This window comes from Leptonychotes weddellii, chromosome 6 (assembly GCF_054177405.1).
Source record: "Leptonychotes weddellii isolate Sample4059 chromosome 6, ASM5417740v2, whole genome shotgun sequence".
Classification (NCBI taxonomy): domain Eukaryota; kingdom Metazoa; phylum Chordata; class Mammalia; order Carnivora; family Phocidae; genus Leptonychotes; species Leptonychotes weddellii.
The window spans coordinates 4,885,931-4,904,863 of record NC_138374.1 but is presented as its reverse complement, the minus strand read 5'-3'; the positions used below and the strand labels follow the sequence as shown (position 1 = coordinate 4,904,863).

Genomic DNA, 18,933 nt, shown 5'->3' with positions numbered 1-18,933 from the left:
GATGCGGGACTCGATCCCGGGACTCCAGGATCATGACCTGAGCTGAAGGCAGTCGCTTAACCAACTGAGCCACCCAGGCGCCCAAGAGTGTTTTTCTCTTTGCAGTTGGAATAAACGTTAGAGGTTCTTTATTTTTCTTCTTCTTTCAAAATGGTCTGCTCTGTTTTCAGGTAATGTAGTAGCTTTGTAAAATTCCCGATAATTGACAGTCATTTTTCTTCCAAAGAACAAAGAGGTGAATCGTTGGAGATGAAGATATGGAAGCTTATCCCACTGTCTTTCTCACTATGCAAATCCATACTTTCTGTTTTGTTTAGAAGGCTCATTTTGTTTCGAAGTGAGAACAGCGATTTTAAAACTCTGGCGCAAAGACATTTGGTTCAGAACCCACAGAAAGATTCCTGAGCCAGGGGCACTTTCTCCGCTGGTTTTTGTTTGTTTGTGTTTTCTGTGTGGGTGGATCACATTAAGTGGAAAGCCAGAAAACAGACACATCCTGCTTCAGACCTTCTGAAGCAAATTACTAAAGCTAGTTAGTGCTGTGTTCTTCTTCTGTCTTCCCGGTGCTTTGTGGAAGCTTTGCCTGTCATCTGGCATTAGCTTTGTGCATAATTAGTTATTGATCATGAATAAGTTGTTGCAGATCTGTCATTCTGCTGTCATTTCCTGGGTCACAAAAATAGAATGTAGCTAATAGACAACAATCTTGCCATTCCCTGATAATGAGTACTTATAATGTGTAAATAGAGCAAGGAATGATAACTAGGTCTTACTCATCTGTTTACTTACTGATAGCCCTCTGAGTTCTTTCCTCACCCCTTCCTCCACGTGAAGGTGGGTCAAACTTATTTGATAAAACCAAGAGGTGAGACTCCAGAGGCCTCCCTTTCATTACAGACAGATGCATCAGTAGGAATGCTGTAAATTATTAACCATTTCTGTGTTTTAAATATGTTGATTGGCAGCAGAGAAACTAATAAGTAAATTTACATCTTTGAGGGATTCTTGGTAAATTTAGATATCATAGACTCATTACTTATACCTTACAGATTTTAAAACTGTTACTGGGGGCATACACATTTAGAATTGTGATCTCTCTCTTCTGGATTTACAGACATAACTCACTTTATTGCTGTTTGCTTTATTGCCACTTTGCATATCCTGTGGTTTTTATAAATCAGTTTGTGGCAACCCTGTGTCAAGCAAGCCTATTGGTGCCATTTTTCTGAAAGCATTTGCTCACTTCATATCTCTGTGTCGTGTTTAGGTAATTCTTGCAATATTTCAAACTTTTCCCTTACTATTGTATTCGTTATGGTGCTCTGTGATCAGTGATTATCAATGGCTAAAACCCCAGATGACTGTTAACATTTTTTAGCAATGAAGTTTTTTTAAATTAAGGTATGTACTTTTTTTTTTAGGATATAATGCTGTCACACATTTAATAGACTGCACTATAGTGTAAACATATTTTTCATATGTACTGGGAAACCAGAAAATTAATTTGACTCTATTGCCATACTCATTTTATTGTGGTGGTCTGGAAACTGAACCTACGGTGTCTCAGAGGGATGCCTGTATCCTTTTAATCGATATGAAAACTTTCCCTTTATCTTTTGGTTAATATTTGCATGGAATATCTCTTCTCTTTTTTGCTTTTAACCTCTCTGTATCCTTATATTTAAGGTCTGTCTCTTGCACGTAACACATTGTTGTATCTTTATTTCATCCAGTCTGAAAATCCTTTTAACTGAGGATATAGTTTGTTTATATGTGATGGGTTTGTACCTACTGTCTTTCTTTTTTTTTTTTTAATCTATTTTAGTCCATGTGTTTTTTTTTTAAGATTTTATTTTATTTATTTGACAGAGAGAGAGAGAGAGAGAGACAGCAAGAGCGGGAACACAAGCAGGGGGAGTGGGAGAGGGAGAAGCAGGCTTCCTGCCGAGCAGGGAGCCCGATGCGGGGCTCGATCCCAGGACCCCGGGATCATGACCTGAGCTGAAGGCAGACGCTTAACGACTGAGCCACCCAGGCGCCCCGTACCTACTGTCTTTCTGTTCATTTTCTTTTACCCATCTATATTATGTTCTCCTTTTACTCCTTCTCTGTGTTGTTTTGTACCAAGCCTGATTTTCTTTTTATTGTCTCATTTTCTCCTCTTTCAACATGTTAGTGACACGTTCTTCTACTGTTTTTTTATTGATTATCCTACATGTGACAACATGTGTGTTTGAATTCTTACAGAATAATTAAAATGATTACTGTTGTCACTCCCCTGATAACACTAGACGTGGCTGAAATAGAACACTCCATCTCCACATGAAATCTCCTTTTTTTATTATTATTGTTATGCATTTCAAGATACCTATATTTTATGCCTCGTAAGACATGACTTGTTATTTTGTACAGTTAGTATTAATTCAATAAGTTTTATATTTATTTTTTTTCATTTTTCTTTCAATTTCATGTTTCTTTATGGGATAAGTTTCCTAATGCCCCCAAAAAACTCCTTGTAGAATTTCTTTTAATAAAAGTCTGCTGCAGGTTTTGTTTGTATGAAGATCATTTATTTCCTCATTGTTTTTAAAGGATATTTTTAGTTAATGTAGGATTCTAGTTTGGCAGTTAGTCCTTTCAGATACTATTCTCTTCTCTTTTGTTTTCCATCATTTCTGGTGAGAAGTCAGCTTTTAGACTTCTTGTTACATCTTTGAAGGTGACTGTGTTTTTTTTGTTTGCTTGTTTTTCCTCTAGCTGCTTTTACAATTTGTTGTTTCTGTGGTTATGAGCAGTTTTACTCTGATTGTATAGGAATGCTTTTGCTTTTTATTTATCCTACATTGGATTTTCAGGGCTTCTTGAACTTTGGATTGATTTCTCTATTTGTCTTGGCAAATTCATGGTCATTATCTATTTTAGTATCATATTTGTCACATTGTGTCTCTCATTGTCTTCTGGAACTTCAGTTACATGTGTATTAGACCTCTTTATTATACCCTACATATCTCTAACACGCTTTTCTCTATTTTCTTTCTCCATGCTTATTTTCATGTTGATCATCTTCCACTTCACTAATTCTGCCTTTTACTCAGTCTAATCTGAATTTAACCCATATAATGAATTCTTAATTTTAGATGTTATAGTTTTTAGTTTTAAAGTTTTCATTTGATTCTTTTCTGTAGATTTATTTCTCTACTATACTTTCCCATCTCTGTTTTCTCCATCTCTTTATTTTTCATATTTCCATCTTTTTATTTTCTCCATTTTTCCCATTTTAAAATATAATAATTATATTTATGTTGATATTCTTGCTAGCTAGCTGCAATATTTTGACCACCTGTCCTTCTGTTTCTGTTGTCGTCCTTTTTTTTTTTTTTTTTTTTTGATTTGGCCATGTGGGGTCTATTCTTTTCTACGTTTAGTTAATTTTTATTTAAATGTAGCTCCAGATGATGTGCTCTTCTTTCAGAGATGATTCATCCTTTCACCTTCTAGGCAGAGACAGTGGGACTGACCTTTCTCTCCGTCAAGGCTGTGTGTAGCCTTCGTAAGCCTCCATCTACATTTGGTTTGCTCTTGGTTCTTCAGGGTTTTCAGTGGAGAGTCTGCTGTGTCACCTGGGACCCATCTCCTTGGCATTTTCTAATTCGTTATCATTCATTATCTTTGGAGACTGATAGAAACCCCACTCTACAGAGCAGTCTCCTACCCCACACAGCTCTAGGAATTGGCAGATGTCCTGAGGAGAATGACTGCACGTTTGCAGCCTCCCTAAGTGTTTGGACCGGTCTGTAAAATGTTGCTCTGTTGCTTCCTTTTCCCTGCAAGCAGGAGTTCATGACTCGATACTTTTGATTGTTTGCTATGCATCTATAAAATCCTTTATAAAACAGATACACTAGGTTGCAATTTCCCGTTTTACACAGAATTTGTTGCTACAGTGGAAATCATTTAAATATAAGATTACCTCTAGGGCAATTAATTTTCACTTAGTTTGCAAAATTTTCCATGGTACACAAGTTTTCAGGTATGGTATACTTTAGGCAGAAAACTAGTCTATATTAAGAAAACATCTGCATTGCAACATTTTAAAATGCAAATGCATTGCTTTTTAGTAACAGCGACTTGAAGTAACTGCTAATAAATAATTTATATGTGAAGCTTACTTATAATTAGCAACATATATTTGTATACATGTAACCAATGTGCAACTTCCTTATTATCCATTTATTGATTATGCTCTACCTCTTGACAATTTTCCCAGCAATTCTGTGATGGATGAATCTGTATAGTGTCATTACTCTGAAATAAAGTAATTTTGAATTTACTCTTATAATATCATTTTCAAATGGTTACAAGATCGTGTTAAATTCAGGAAATTAAATTTATGTTAATTATGTGACATTGTGGGTTTAAAAGAACACTGGCAGGAAGTACACCAAAATAAATGGTGTGATCTCCGCGGGGTAGCATTAAAGCTGAACTTCCCTGTTCCTCCTTCCTCTGGTCCTTCTTTCCTCTTTTCTCTCCTTCCGTCCCTTTCTATACATTTCCGTTTTGCAGATTTATAAAACGTTGTTATGTTACAATGAAAAAAAGCAGTAAATGGTATGGTTCAAAACCAGCTTCTTCAGCGGGAGGACATAGCTCCCTAGCCGCGTGGTCCAGATGAACCCCATTTCTGAGCTGCCTCCCGTGTTCCCTGGACGTGGAGGATTTTCCCTCACGTTCTGAGTTGTCACTGCAGCAGCACCTTCCATGGCTCTTGATGCAGGAGCAAACAGAGGCGAGGCCCCGTCTGCGAGGCCCCATCGAGTGTCGTGTGCTCCTTTGTAGACTCTATGAAGACAAAGGAGAGGCGGACTTCATGGAGTCCCTGCTGCAGCTGTTCCGATCCATCAGCGACATGATGAGCAGCGTGTCGGACCAGACCGTCAGGGTGAAGGTAGGCCCTTGGGTGCAGCAGGACCGGCCATCCCCAAGGCCCACTGTGAGCCGCGGGGTTCCCCAGGTGGGATTTTGCCTCCTACAAAGGCTGAACTTGCGTGATAGCCCAGGGGTGGCTTTTGTAGCGAGCACGGTCTTGCTCTCTGTGTATTGAAATTTGGTTTCCTTCCCCTGGTGGTGCTCTTCAGTGGTCACTGCTCTCTTTGCTCCTCCGCAAGGAGATGTGCTGAATTTACTTTTCGTAAATGTGAGGATGTTGATGAGAGTAGTGTTTGCACGTCACTTGTCGGGGTGTCTCGGGGGCTGGGCAGAGGTGGGGGTGCTGAGGCTGTAGGTGTCCCAGGCATCGGTCGGACCTCAAGCTATGTTGTGGGAATGGTGATGCGTCTTGGTCCTGCAGCGAGTCTTTTGCTTGCCCAGAAGAGCGAGGGATCCAGCGTTCCCACCGTCCCACTGTTTTCACCACCTTGGATTACTTGTTCTCGCCCTGTTGCCCTTTGGAAGAAAGATGCCTTCACCCCACGTGAGGTCCTCGGGGCTGCAGTGTGGAGGTGCCGGGAGGCGGAGCACGGGGCGGGCCCCTGGAGCAGCCCGGGGCCTGCATGCTGTCCAGCTTCCCCATTCTGGCAGTTTCCATGGGGCTGACTGACTGCAGACGGAGGTGTGGTTTGCAGGGGGCTGCCAAGCTGAGTCCTTCAGAGAACAAGAATCTTCTGAGTGATTAACTTGCGGCTTTCGCGCAACTGTTCATTGTAGCTGCCTTTGCTTTCGCTCTCCTCCCTTAATGCTCTTTTAATGTGTAATTTCAGAAGACATGGTTATGGCTGTTGTCTTGAAAACATTTTGGAAACTGATTTCCCAGCTTGAAAGGTTCCCATTCCGTCTGGAACAAAGACATACGTGCTTCAGGTGTGTCATGGTTGCTGTGACCAGGGCCACCGTCCTAACTCAGCATGGGTGGAGCCGCACTGGCCCTTTGCTTTCAGAGGTGGTGCAGCTGTCTTGCAGAGCTGCTGGATTCTTCCGTGGAATTGCTTGATCTTTATTTGAGTTTCTTGTAAAAAAACTGATGATCTGTAGAGAAAGCGAGGTGGTACGTATATTGAAGTTTTAGGTTAACTATTTTCACGACTTGATATCGCCTCAAGCTTCCTTATTGCTCCAGGGTTAAAATTAGCAACGTGTTCAGGACATTTACTACGACATCCTGTGGCATTTCAGAAAAACAGGCGCGGCGGATGTAAGAATAGATAAAAATTACAGGAAGTTTGAGCCCAGAAGTAATTTTAGATTTCTAAATATACCCTTACATTATTAAATTTGATTGGGCTTGACTTTTGTCTGCCCACCTCCCTCTGTGTCAAATTATTTAGTGACTGGAGTCTTGCAAGACCTCCCTTCAGTGGTTGTTTTCTTGTGAGACGGGAGTGCATTCAGGGATGTTCCCGCATGGATGACAACTTTACGTCTGCAAGACCGGTTGGCGGCGGAGTTTTGTTTCAAACGTTGCCTCCCTTGCTGCTAATTCTGTAGTTCGTTTTTGCACCATAGATGCTCTTTGTACAGGTGGGGTTCAAAGACTCCCACCCCAGGACCCCGGTTTTTATGTTGTTCTCACGCTTCAGGTTTTGCTCTGCGGAAGTGGAAGTAACAGTTGTGAATTATCTTCTATAGAGAAAAGATGAAAAATATGAAATAGGAAAAAGACTGTGGCATTTCGTAGGGGTTACATGTCGTTTCCCAAAGGGTGGCCCTTGGTGGCCGTTTTGATTATGTGGGGTGAGCTGATGGGATTGGTGGGTGGGGGTGGGCCGTGGCTGTTCTGTCCCCGGAGCCTGCACCCTGCAGTCCCCTGCCCAGAGCTGCAGCTGCTCCCTGCATCCGCCTGGCAGCAGGGTCAGCCCCGGCATTTTAGGCTCAAGGGAGACAGAGGCAAGAGGAGTTGGGGGCAATAATTAGCTGCAGGACGAACATGGCGTCAAGGTCGTCAGCGGTGCTGCTTTCCATTTGACTCAGTACCACACATTCTTCCTGGGTTGTTGAATGTAAGTGAGCACACACACAAAGGGGAGACTACATGGGTATGTTTTTGTGAGGTGGGAGAAGAAACTGTGGGGCTGTGTGGCCTATCCTATGTCTCCCTTTTCTGCCTGGGGCACTTCTGCCCCTTCTCTGCGGCATCCGTGTTTGTCTGGAGACAGCCTCCCCTTTGTGCTGCTTTTTACTGTCCCTCAGTGAATGCCCCCGTCTCAGGGCTCCTGCCAGATCCTTTAAACAATTTTATTATGGTGATTCACATAAAAGGTACCATCTTCCCCGTTTTCCAGGGTCCGGTTCTGTGGCATTCACACTGTTGTGTGGCCATCACCGCCATCCATCTCTAGAACTTTCTTCATCTCCCCAAACAGAAACCCTGTCCTCATTAAAGAGGGACTCCCTGTTCTTTCCCTCCCCCAGCCCCTGGCACCCACCAGCCTATTTTCTGTCTCTGGAAATGTTCCTCTTCAAGGTTCTTCATGTAAGTGGAATCATACAGCATTTGTCTCTTTGTGACCGGCTTATTTCACTGGTATAATATCTTCAGGACTCTCCCAGAGTGTAGCAGATGCCAGAATCTCATTCCTCTCCGAGGCAGAATTGTGTTCCATTGATGTGTAGATCACATTTTGTTTATTTATGCATCCACTGACGGACACACTAGGGTTGTTTACACCTTTTGGCCATTGTGAATAATGCTGTGAAACTGTTCAGGTCTCTGCGTTCACTTGTTTTGGGTATGTATCAGATGTGGAAGTGCTCTGGGTCATATGGTAATGCCATGTTTAATTTTTTGAGGAATTACCATATTCTTTTCCATAGCAACTGTACAATTTTGCTCAAAAATATATATTTTTTTAATCTTTAAATTCCTTAGTGAATTTACCTTACCAGCGATTTCTGGCAACCTCTCAAGCTTGAGGCTTATCACCAATCCCCCTGCTACCACCTTTAGCAAATGATGCTAGTCTGTCTGCTTTGCTGAAAAGATCCTTTAGGATCTGTCTGCCATCACCTTTCCTTTCTCACTTCCCATCCTACCACCTGAGAGTAACCTTCCACCTGTGTAGTGTCTCTCCCACCCACCCCTGCCTCTAGGATTCTGATCAATCCTTTACCCATCCTGTCAGTCTAGAATCTTCTGTCTGCATATCAGATTGCTCTTTCACTTGGTCTACAGTCATGCCCAGACTTTCTCAACACTCAGCTTGTGGGATCCTTCTCTGCCATCAGGCTTCCCTCTCTCCTTCCCATCCTGTGAGAGGGTCCTTGTACCACGGCCAGCACCCCCTGGTTCTCTTCTCTGCTCTCCTCTATGTGATCATGGTCCACCTCTCCCCCACGTATGACCCAGTGGCACTCAGACGTGGCCTCTCCAAAGTCAGATGTGGCCATTCTCTTCCCTTTGTTCTCCTTGGCTGTGATATCACACATCCGTGTTTGCTCATGTCCTCAGTTCTTCTTGATAAAATTGTGCAGAAAGTTTCTTAACTCTACTCTCTCCACCCTCAGTGCTGTACCTGCCCTTTCTTATTTCCTGACTGTATTTCCATGTTTCCCTAAAACTCACATCTGCTGGTGGTCTTCTTTTTCTCAGAAAGCTGTGATGTTTTCCAGCTGCCTGGAGAGATGGGTCAGATTCCGGTTTCTGCATTTCAGAAATCTTCATAGCCAACCCAACCAACTCTCCTAGCCTTTAATTCTTAGAGACTTAAGTAGAATGCCTCCTCTAGAGAACACAACATCTGGGGGTTGGGAAGCCTTCCTGAATTAATTCCAGTGGTTGATAGAATCGTGAGCCCCACGTGCTAGAATAGCAACAGCTGATATGCATTGATCACTGTCCTAGGTGCTTTACATGTATCAGCTTATTTAATCCTTATGATAAAACTGTTAGGTACTCTCCTTGCTTTCAGATGCAGACAACCAGAGATAGTAATTAAGTTGACTAAGTCCACATGGCTAGCATGGGGGCACAGTGATGATTTCAGCCTAGTTTGCCTGGTTCCAGAGCCACGTTATTTTCTATTCAACTCCCTTGGAGAATGCTGCTAAGCATCAGCCATCTGACAGTATTCAGAAACAGGGCCCATACCTGTCGTCCACATTGGTGGACAACAGCTCTTGATGCTTTGGGGCTGTAAAAGCATAAACCCATTTCTGGTGGACCTTTCCATGGAGTGGACATATGGTATGTTCATGCGTAAAGCAATTAAAAATACTTTGACCAGGGGCGCCTGGGTGGCTCAGTCGGTTGAGTGTCTGACCTTTGATTTCGGCTTAGGTCATGATCTCAGGGTTGTGAGATTGAGCCCCACGTCAGGCTTCACGCTGGGTGTGGAGCCTGCTTTAGATTCTCCTTCCTCTCCCTCTTCCCTTCTACAAAAACAAAACAAAAACAAACAAAAACAACAACTTTGACCAGATGCCTCCCAATTGGGTGTGTTTGAAGGGGAGTAAAGGGAGTTTGATGGGGCTGGTCACAAAGGCTTCTAGGAGGACCAGATCTTGGTCATGGTCCCACTGTGTTGGCAGCAGGTGGTTCTCTTTCTTGACCACTCGTGGATTGCAGGGCTAGATTTGGGGTGGTTGGGGCTTTACAATCAGAGTTAACATAGGCATTGCTGTTTTCACTGAATTACAAAATATTGGAATATTAGCTCTATGGAGTGATCCTAGAAGTGACCACCCTGCCTCCTAGGCATAGTCTGTTGGTGTGTCTAGGGAGAATTCAAGAACTTTCGGTAGAGGGAAACTTTGACCATGATCCACAGTAAGAAATAGATTCTTGGGGTGTGGTGTGTGTGTGTGTGTATGTGTGTATAAAGCTGAAAGATGTTTCATGAAAACGTTCTTACCTTTATTCCATGTGATACCCTCTGGCATCTTCTACTCTAGTATCCTTTAATCTATTCTGAACTAATGTATTTCACAAAAACAAAAACAAAAAACCAAATTGGAGGTTGACAGGCGCTAAATTTTTTTCCTGAACGGCTAGTGTATCTCACCCCACATTTAAAAACGCTGCTCTTTATCATTCTTCAGGGTTCTTCTGCTGTTTCTCCTGTTCAGTTTAGTATGAGAACATGGCTCATTTTCTGTGTGTCTCCCATTGTCTTACAAAGTCGCGGGCCCCTGTGGCTCGTGACTTTCCCTCTCTGTGAGCGGATTGGACGGGGGTGAAGAGTAATTGAATTTGAGGTCCCCAAGCTGAGGTTGGTGCACAGATGTGGGAGGCTTTGTCTTTCTTCCTGGGGCTGCCCCTGGGTGCTGGCTTTCTTCTTACCGTTCGTGGTGCCGATCTGTCTGGACTTCTCTGGAAGGGTCTGTGTTGGAAGTAGATTGTACGGTGATTGTGGTGTGGCGATTATGGTAAATGGTGTTTTGGGTGAGTGTTGTCCTCTGAGAAGTACTGTTCATTTCCTTAAAAACCGTATCCTGACTTGAAATGAATAGCACTCACTTGCCATACAGCTTGTCTAAAATTCTTCCTTATCAGAAGATTTTGTTGCTTTTTGTCCATTTCTAAGCTAGCATCTGGGGTCCACACTGCCTGTCATAAATTGGGAGTTTAGAATTTCGTGTCCTCAGGAAAAGCTGTCTTGGTGTAGTAGGGATGATGACAAATAAGGATCAGAAGTCATTGGATCTCCTTGCAGATGAGGACATGAGGTTCACAGGGAACTCCTGACCTTCCAGGGCTCATTTACAGAAATTGCTGCTCCCCACTCCGCCCCTGAGCCCTCCTGTTGTCCACTTCTAGTGCTGTTTGTGAGATTGCGAGATTTCGTAAGGATGTAACTTACCGGTTCTCTTAAAGCAACGTTTACTGTGTCCTTGTCCTCAGTTTTAAATGTAATTGTGATCTTGTTAGAAAAGTGGAAAATGCCAAATGTTGATTAAGAAAAAGAAGACTCATTTATCATTCATCTCCTATGAATTAATTACCCTGTTAGCGTGTTTGTCTTTTTAAATGGCGTGCTTTTTCTCCTTAGTGTCATCAGATATCTATGGGGATATGTGGTATGTAGGACATGTACATACGTGCATACTGTCCTATAGGTACATGTATATACATGGGCTTTTACAGCTCTGATTTTTTTTTCCCATACCTATTTCCCTGTGTCCTGTAGTATCTTTCAAGAACATATTTCTTGAGGTTGCATATGACCTCCTGGTTATGTCATCACTGCTTGAGCCAGTTTTCTGTGTTTGGGAGCTTGGATTGTTTCTGGTTTTTGTCTCCACAAACAGAGCTTTAGTGAGCCTCGCTGGCTGGCCCTGTCTGGGGGGCACAGCCCCGGCTGGTTCCACCTGGTTTGCAGGGAGGCAGCCAGAGTTCCAAATGCTCCGACTCCCGTGAAAGTGCTCACCAGAGCTGTGAGGACGCGCCCCGGATTATGAATCTGTGCGCCCCTTGTCTGCACTGCTGTGTTCGATGGCACTGCCTTTTCCTGGCTTTCGCTCGAGTCCTGCTTCTCCCCGTGGTGGTGCTGCCCTGCCCGCCTCGGGGGGCCCAGCCTCTCAGGTGCTGTGTCCTGCGGTTGCAGAGCCCGTCTGTCCTCAGGAGCCACCTGCATCCGTGGCGTCTGTTGGTACGGGCTTAGTGGCCGTGTCAGGCAAGGAGGTGAGAGCTTTGCCGTCCAGCTCCTTCCACTCAGATGATTCTGGGTCCTGAGGGAACCAGCCGAGGAGATGAGGGGCCAGATGCAGCTTAAAGAAACGGGTAGCATCTGAGCCAGGAAGGTGCGCTAACAGCAAACAATGAAACATTTCTTCATTCTTTTTCTGAGGTTGGGGATGGCTACTGATTGTGTTGATTAACCCAAGAGTAGCAGAGATGTGAGTCAGGGCTTTGCTTGCCCGTCTCTCATCACCCACGAGGACAGAGGAAGGGGGTGGTTTGGATGGTGACCTTCCAGGTCATGCTGTCTGCTTTGGGGGAAGTCCCGTTGAACCAGAACATCCGGCTGCTGAGGGTTGGCAGCTCAGGAGAAGCCAGCACGAAGGTAAGGGTTACACTTGATTGAGAATCAGCAGCAGGCCAGGCTTTCCGGAGAGTTCTCCTACTGGCACAGAGAGGAGAGGGAGGGCCCGGACTCAGGAGCTGTGGGGACAAGCCAGGCCTGGAGGTGGTGTCCGTCTCCTGGGACTGCTGTCCCGAAATACCATAGACGTGGCCTCTTAAGACAAATTTATTCTCTCCTGTTCCTTCTGAGTGCTTGTCTTTGTCAATTTGGGCTACTATCACACAGTATCATAGACTGGTTTTCCCTCCTGTGGTGGAGAGCAGGGGCAGGAAGCAGGCTCTTTTGTGATCCTTATTAGGGCACTAATCCTGTCACGGGCCCCACCCTCATGACCGCATCTGACCCTAACCACCTCCTGAAGGTCCCAGCGCCTGATAAAATCACATTGGGGTGTACAGTTTCGACATATGAACTTGGGGTGGGGTGGCGGGGGACATAAGCATTCAGATATAACAGTGCTCTAAGGGTCTGTTGTGTGCCTTTCTCCTAGCTCCTTGGGGATGCTGACGGTCCTTGACTTGTAGAGACTTCATCCCCATCTCTGTCTCTCCCTTCACACCGTGTTCTCCTGTGTGTCTGAGTTTTTGGGTCTCTCTTCTTCTTGGGACGCTAGTCATATTGAATTTAAGGCCTACCCTATTCTACTATGACCTTGTGTTAACTTGAATCTGTCTGCAGAGACTCTTTCTAAATAAGGTCACTCTCACAGGTACTAGGGATTAGGATTTGAACAGATCTTTTCCTGGGACACAATTCAACCTACGGTAGAAGTTGAGTTGAGCCCTTCCAGGCCAGTGGTTGAGGAAGGGCTGGAGGGGCGGTGCCCAGTGCCGGGAGCCCAGACCTCAGTGTGTGCACACAAATCACCTGGAGGTCTTGTTAAAATGCAGATTCTCACTCAGTAGTTCTAGAGAGGGGGCCCAAGATTTTTCCTATCTAATCAGGAAATCAGCCCAGTTAATTCTGCTGGTGTTGCTCCCTTGGCGACACCTGGAATTGGAAGTGGCCAGGGCTGACCTAGTGTAGAGAACATTCTGGCAGCTGTGTGAACACCAGCAGGAGGGGCGGGGCATGGCAGTCCAGGCTTGGGCAGATTTCCCTGCAGGACTGGCTTCACCTGGGCTTCCAGCTCTCATCTGCGTGATGTTCTGGATTGTTCTGACTGTGCAAGTTCTCTCTAACTATAACAGATGAAGAGACATTTGCAGGTCAAGTCATGACTCATGTCAAAAAAGAAGCAGCAGCTAAAGCAAAACCACGGAAAGGTGAAGGAAATATTTTATGAGTGGCTCTTAGTAAACCTTCAGCTCAAAATGCTTCCAATTTCCTCATCCTGCTTTCTGGCCTGTGGCTTCCAGACTCTGCAGAGAGTTCCACAGTCTGGCCGAGGGATTTGAACACATCAGACACCACGCTTCCGGCCTCTGCCAGACTGATAGTCGGGAGAGCATTTTCCTAGCTTTGGATTCCTGGGATCTCTTCTGGCCCCAGTGCATAATCTTCTCAGCTGCTCCCATAGGATGCTTGAGATGCCACCCGCAGGGCAAGACATTATCTGAAGCTGCCCGTCTGGATACACTTGCCTCCTTGAGACCCTCCCCACCCCCTTTGGTAGCACAGGGCTCATTGTAATAGTAGCAGAAATGAAAGTGGTTTCTGCCCCACTCTCCTTCAGCCAGCCAACCATTTGTGTTGGTTTTCCACCAGTTGTGGTACATGGGCATGGGTATTTTTACAGTTCCGACATAGATGGCCATTTGGTTTCCTGCTTCTTTGCCACTATCTGGCAAGCATCTTTCCATATTAGTGAGCAGTCATACTAATGATTGTGGTGGCTCAATGCCAGTTCAGAACATGCACCTGAATTGATGTGCATTCATTTACTTAAGTGATTTTTCATCATGTTAATTTTTCCATTGTTGAATACTAGGAGATTGCTTTTAGCATTTTAACTCTATGAGGAACGATTTCATTGATAAGTAGTTGTTGGCATTTATCTTTTTAGAAAATTCTGTGGTAGGTTTCCTTCGTGCTGATCACCCCCATGTTCCTACCTGTGTCCTGCCAATGTCTTTGCAGGGCAACATTGCCCCTGGACGAGAACCGGTGGTCTGCCGTAATGGTGATGAGGTTCGAGAAGGAGATGGAGACCTGCGGTATAATTTTGCAGGCCGTTGGTGGTAGATCTGATGTGGGAGGTGAGGAAGACCAAGGGAGGTGTCATAATCGCCTGCTAAATCTTTGGCGTAAGCATGTGTGTGTTGGAGACATCTGTAGGAGCAAGGGAAGGTTGTAGAGCATATAGACCTGGAGCTTGGGCTTACTCCGAGACCCCGCTGGAAACCTCTTTCTGGGAGTGGCTGTGTTAGTTACTCTGCTCACTCTGTCATGGGAAACCTGGCTCCATGCGACCGTTGTGTGCTGATACGTCTTCATTTACTTCCTGTGGCACATTCTGGGTATCTTCTTCACGTGTTTCCACCTGCCATTTCTTGAGTGCACTGCTGTGTTTAGGACTAGGTCCTCATTTTCTTTTCTCTCTGGACAGCGTCCTGTTCCCATCCATCATCCGGTGTCTGCTTCGTGGTGCTGCTAGCCGATTGGCTATTGGTGTTTGTGCAGATACAGAGCTTCTCGCTACCGGATGCTTGTTTACATAACACAGTGGATGGAGACACCAAGCTCAGACTCCCATATGGTTTGGAGGGAATTTATCTGCTGCTTTTGTCCAGCCGGATTGTGGAGCGTGAAATAATCCTAATCCCTTGTATTTGTGTGGCACTGTTACTTGTCAAAGCCTTTGGATGCACACCATCTCTCTGATCCTCCCAGTGCCGCCATGATGTCCATTAGAAGTAATAATGGAAGAGCTTTCTCAAGGGATGGGCAGAAAGCATAATCATGTAAAAAGTCTGCATTTTAGTAGCTGAGTTGTTGATGGAAACACTTATATCCCATGTCCACCGGCTCTTCTCTGGGAATTTTCAAGTTGCAGCTGCCCCATGAAGCCTCTTCACAGAGCTTTGTTTCTAAGAAGGATGAGGGGGTTTAAAATGGTCTAAAAAACCTCCCGACCAATCTAAAACAAGACCTTCTCAAGTGAACTGAAGATGCAGGATTTCCAAAGGCTCATGTGCAACTCACTTGCAGAATGGTATTTATAAATGCATTTGCTGTAAGTCTTGTAGATTCATTTTTATATTTTGAGTTTCTGTGGAGTGAGGCCTCTTTTGATTGCAAATTTTATAAACCTCAAACAAGAGATAGATGGGGAGATACTCCAGTGTATGGATAAAAGGACTCAACGTTGTTAAGATGTCAGTTCTTCCCAACCTGATCTATACATTCATTGTCATCTAAGTCAGAATCTCAACAAATATCTTTGTGGATGTTGACACATTGATTCTGAAGTTTGTGTGGAGAGTCTGAGGACCCGGAATAATCAGCCTGATGTGGAATGAGAACAGTGGCAGAGCCCCGGACTACTTGATTTCAGGTCTTACTGGAAAGCTGCAGTAATCTGATCGCCGACACCCCACTCAAATTAGGTACAGAAGGAAGGAGAATAATTGATTCATGGAGCTGGGGCGTCCAAGGCATTAGACAGGCACAACTGTGACCAGGGGTTAGAAGATCTCCTCCCTTTGCTCAGTTGTCTGTTCGAGGGGAGAATGGCCACCAGTGGTCAGAGACTTGTATTTTCTTATTGTTTATAATGCGAGAGGACACGGAGGGCCCGTCTCTCTCTTTAGGTCCCTAACAACCCTCAGGACAAACCTTCATCAACCTTCTTGATGTAAAGGAGTAACCATTTCTGGCGGGAACAGACTCAAGGAAGGTGACAAGAAAAATAGCTTCGTGATGCAGAGAGCGTGGGGAGAGAGCTGGAAGGGCCAGCGGGAAGGAGGAGGGCCCGCGAGATGTTTGTAAATGTAGCTGAAGCCAGTGCAAATTTGTGACATTGTGAAATGGGCCCTGCAGCTCTTCTCTGGACCTGTCCACTGGCTGATGGAAAGAGTATTTAATGCCTTCATGTAGGATTGGTGTTCCCGCCGCCATGCCAAGTAGCCCAAACTGAGGCCCAAGAAGAGACCAGACCTTAAATATGCCCAGGAAGAAATTTATCGAGAAACATGTTGGATGGTGCTGTCGCTTAAGTAAGTGTGAAAAAGGAGTGTGCTACGTGTGCTTAGAAAATCATCAGCTCCATTATAGTAAATAATTAAAAATCCCATTCAAACTATTGTGGAGAACTTTATGGTGGAATAAATTATTTTTGTATATGTATCGATGAAATCATGGACTTTATGTGAAGTCAAATTTTAAAAGCATTCAAGTAGTTAACACTGGGGAATCGGTGAGCTGGGGGGGTGGTGGGAAAGTCACATCCAGAGCTGTTTTAGTAATTTACACAGGAGCGGAATGGTCCTGGGAGGGAGGGTTTTCCATCCCTCAGCCCACTGCTTTCCCGTGACATCCTGAGTCAGATAATAAGTTTGTACATTACACTGGCTTTATTTAGAATCCTGTGCTAGGCAGTATAATTTTGATGAGAAGCTGAGCAGTATTATTCTCTATGAACTGTGAATGTGACACTTTTATAATTCAAGCAGAATTATTTTTCCCTCGGGAAATCCTATGCATTCAATATGGTACATTGGATTAGGAAAGAGGTAAAGGGGAAAAAAAGCTATAAAAGGTGTATCTTATTAAAACAAAGCAGGTTTTATTCTTGCCTGTGTAACCTTTAGATACAGTGATTGATTCTTAGAGACAGTATTTTTTATTTTTTAGCATAAATTCTCTTCTCTAGTTTAATGATTAAGGAAGAACAACAGTCCTCATTGTTTGATTAGGTGAAACATAACAAATGTGTAATTAAATTTTGAAAATGATATTTTCATACGATTTCGTATCATTGTGACATTACACATTTTGTGTGGTCACCACTCAAGGTTAAATGCAAAGTTGTTATGTCTGAGAAATTAGGTGTCTGCTAAGTCCTTTTGTTGTTTTTCTTTTAAATGATTCATTTTATATTAAAATAGAAGAAAATACTACTGCAACTGCCATTTGTCAGGCCAGTCTTCTTCTGATAGTTCCTTGGTAGGTCACAGCTCTGTTCACATGTTCCCATCAGTGCATCCTTCAGAGGAGTAGCTTTGTGGATCTGTTATCCCTGGAAGTGACCTTGTTGATTTACAAGGTCTACCAGTTGGTCCCTTCTCCCTTCTGCTGCCATATTTTTCCAGGTGCATATAGTGGGCATGACGACAAACCGCTGGTTCAGCAGTACCTAGGTTTGCTCCAGGTGATACGATACATTCCCCCCTCTGGGGGTGTCTAGTGTGCGAGTGTCAGGGATGGTCCCACCTTCCTGCTGCAGCCAGAGCGGTGGGCAGCCCTGTGTGACAGCAAGCTGAGGTGGGTGCTGCATGTTCTTTGTGGTTCACTATCAAAACTTTGCCACTGTTTTTTAAATGAAATTTTCATTTCTTTATTTTGATTGCTTCTCGGAGACAGGGAACAAAAAAGAATCAAGTACAATAAAATAACACACATGAATCTACCACTCAGATCATTCACCATCAGCCCTTTGGTCATGATCATTTCTGAATTCTTTCTATTCCTCTGTGGATTATAGATGTGTTTTAACATAGCCAGTGATAAATACAGGGCAAGTGTTGTTCTCTACTTTGTGTCCCCACACCTTGTGTATGAATATCTTTCCATGTGAATAGGTAATACCTTTAAAAAAAATTTTTTTTATTATGTTAATCACCATACATTACATCGTTAGTTCTTGATGTAGTGTTCCATGATTCATTGTTTGCGTATAACACCCAGTGCTCCATGCAGTACGTGCCCTCCTTAATACCCATCACCAGGCTAACCCATCCCCCTAGGTAATACCTTCTTACTGACACAGGGAAGCGTGGTGGTTGGGTCACATCAACATCCAGTGAAATGGATTAAATTGAGAGCTCCCTGACATCCAGTGACATCAAAAAGCTCAACCAGAATGATCTGCAAAGATGCGTTAAGGAAAAACAAGGAACCAGAGAACAGGGGTCACGGTGTCAACCTCAGCGGAAACCTTGGATTTCAAAACCAAAGGCGGAGTCCCTTCTGATGGAACTCTGCAGTTCTTGGGGGGTCTGCCGGGGGTGCAGACTGTCATTCTGAAACCTCCTTGGTTCTCCTTACCGCTCTAGTCCTCCAGGGGCCTTTCCATTCTTCCTCGTCCTCTTCCTGCCCCGGGGATGCACCTGCTTCTTGGGTCTGCTCCACATATCGCCGGGGCTCATCTCTAGGCTGGTCTCTGCTTCCCCTTTGCCCACTAGCCACCTGCCTTACCTTCTTTAAAGTCCTGCTCCTTTGTTTGTTCTTCCTGGTGGCATTTCCACATTGGTATTTCTCCTGCTTGTTTCTCTTGGTGCGTAGAACTTCGGCAATGACTCTGGCACTTTGCTCCTGGCCTTCTGGAGGCAGGCAGGTGCCTGAAGCTGATGTGTTCACAGTGGGTAGGGACCTGATGCTTCTGTGGGAGTGGCCAGAAGGACTCTTCTTGAAAAAGAAAGTAGTCACTTAGACATTTGTGCAGTCAGTTTGGCTGATGTTTTATTAAGTTCTTATCAAGAAAGGAGCCTTAAGTGCTTGCCCAGGTCTGCTTTATATTATTTATTTTTAAAGAATTTATTTATTAGAGAGGGGAAAGAGCATGAGCTGTGGGGAGGGGCAGAGGGAGAAGATCATTCACCGTCAGCCCACTGTCACCTCCCGTGCTCAGCAGGGAGCCTGACGTGGGGCTCAATCCCAGGACCCTGGGATCATGACCTGAGCATGACCTGAGCCGAAGGCAGACGCTTAACCTCCTGAGCCCCCTGGGCGCCCCATTGTCCAGATCTGCTTTAAA

General features: G+C 44.4%; 1 protein-coding gene across 1 annotated transcript in view; it reads left to right on the top strand.

Annotated features, from left to right (window-relative positions):
- DOCK1 (dedicator of cytokinesis 1) overlaps nucleotides 1-18,933 on the top strand; it is a 414,563-nt gene that overhangs the window by 51,040 nt on the left and 344,590 nt on the right. The window contains exon 11 of the mRNA XM_081823034.1: nucleotides 4,690-4,948. Coding sequence (XP_081679160.1) covers nucleotides 4,690-4,948 — 259 coding nt within the window. The remainder of the gene's footprint in view (nucleotides 1-4,689; nucleotides 4,949-18,933) is intronic.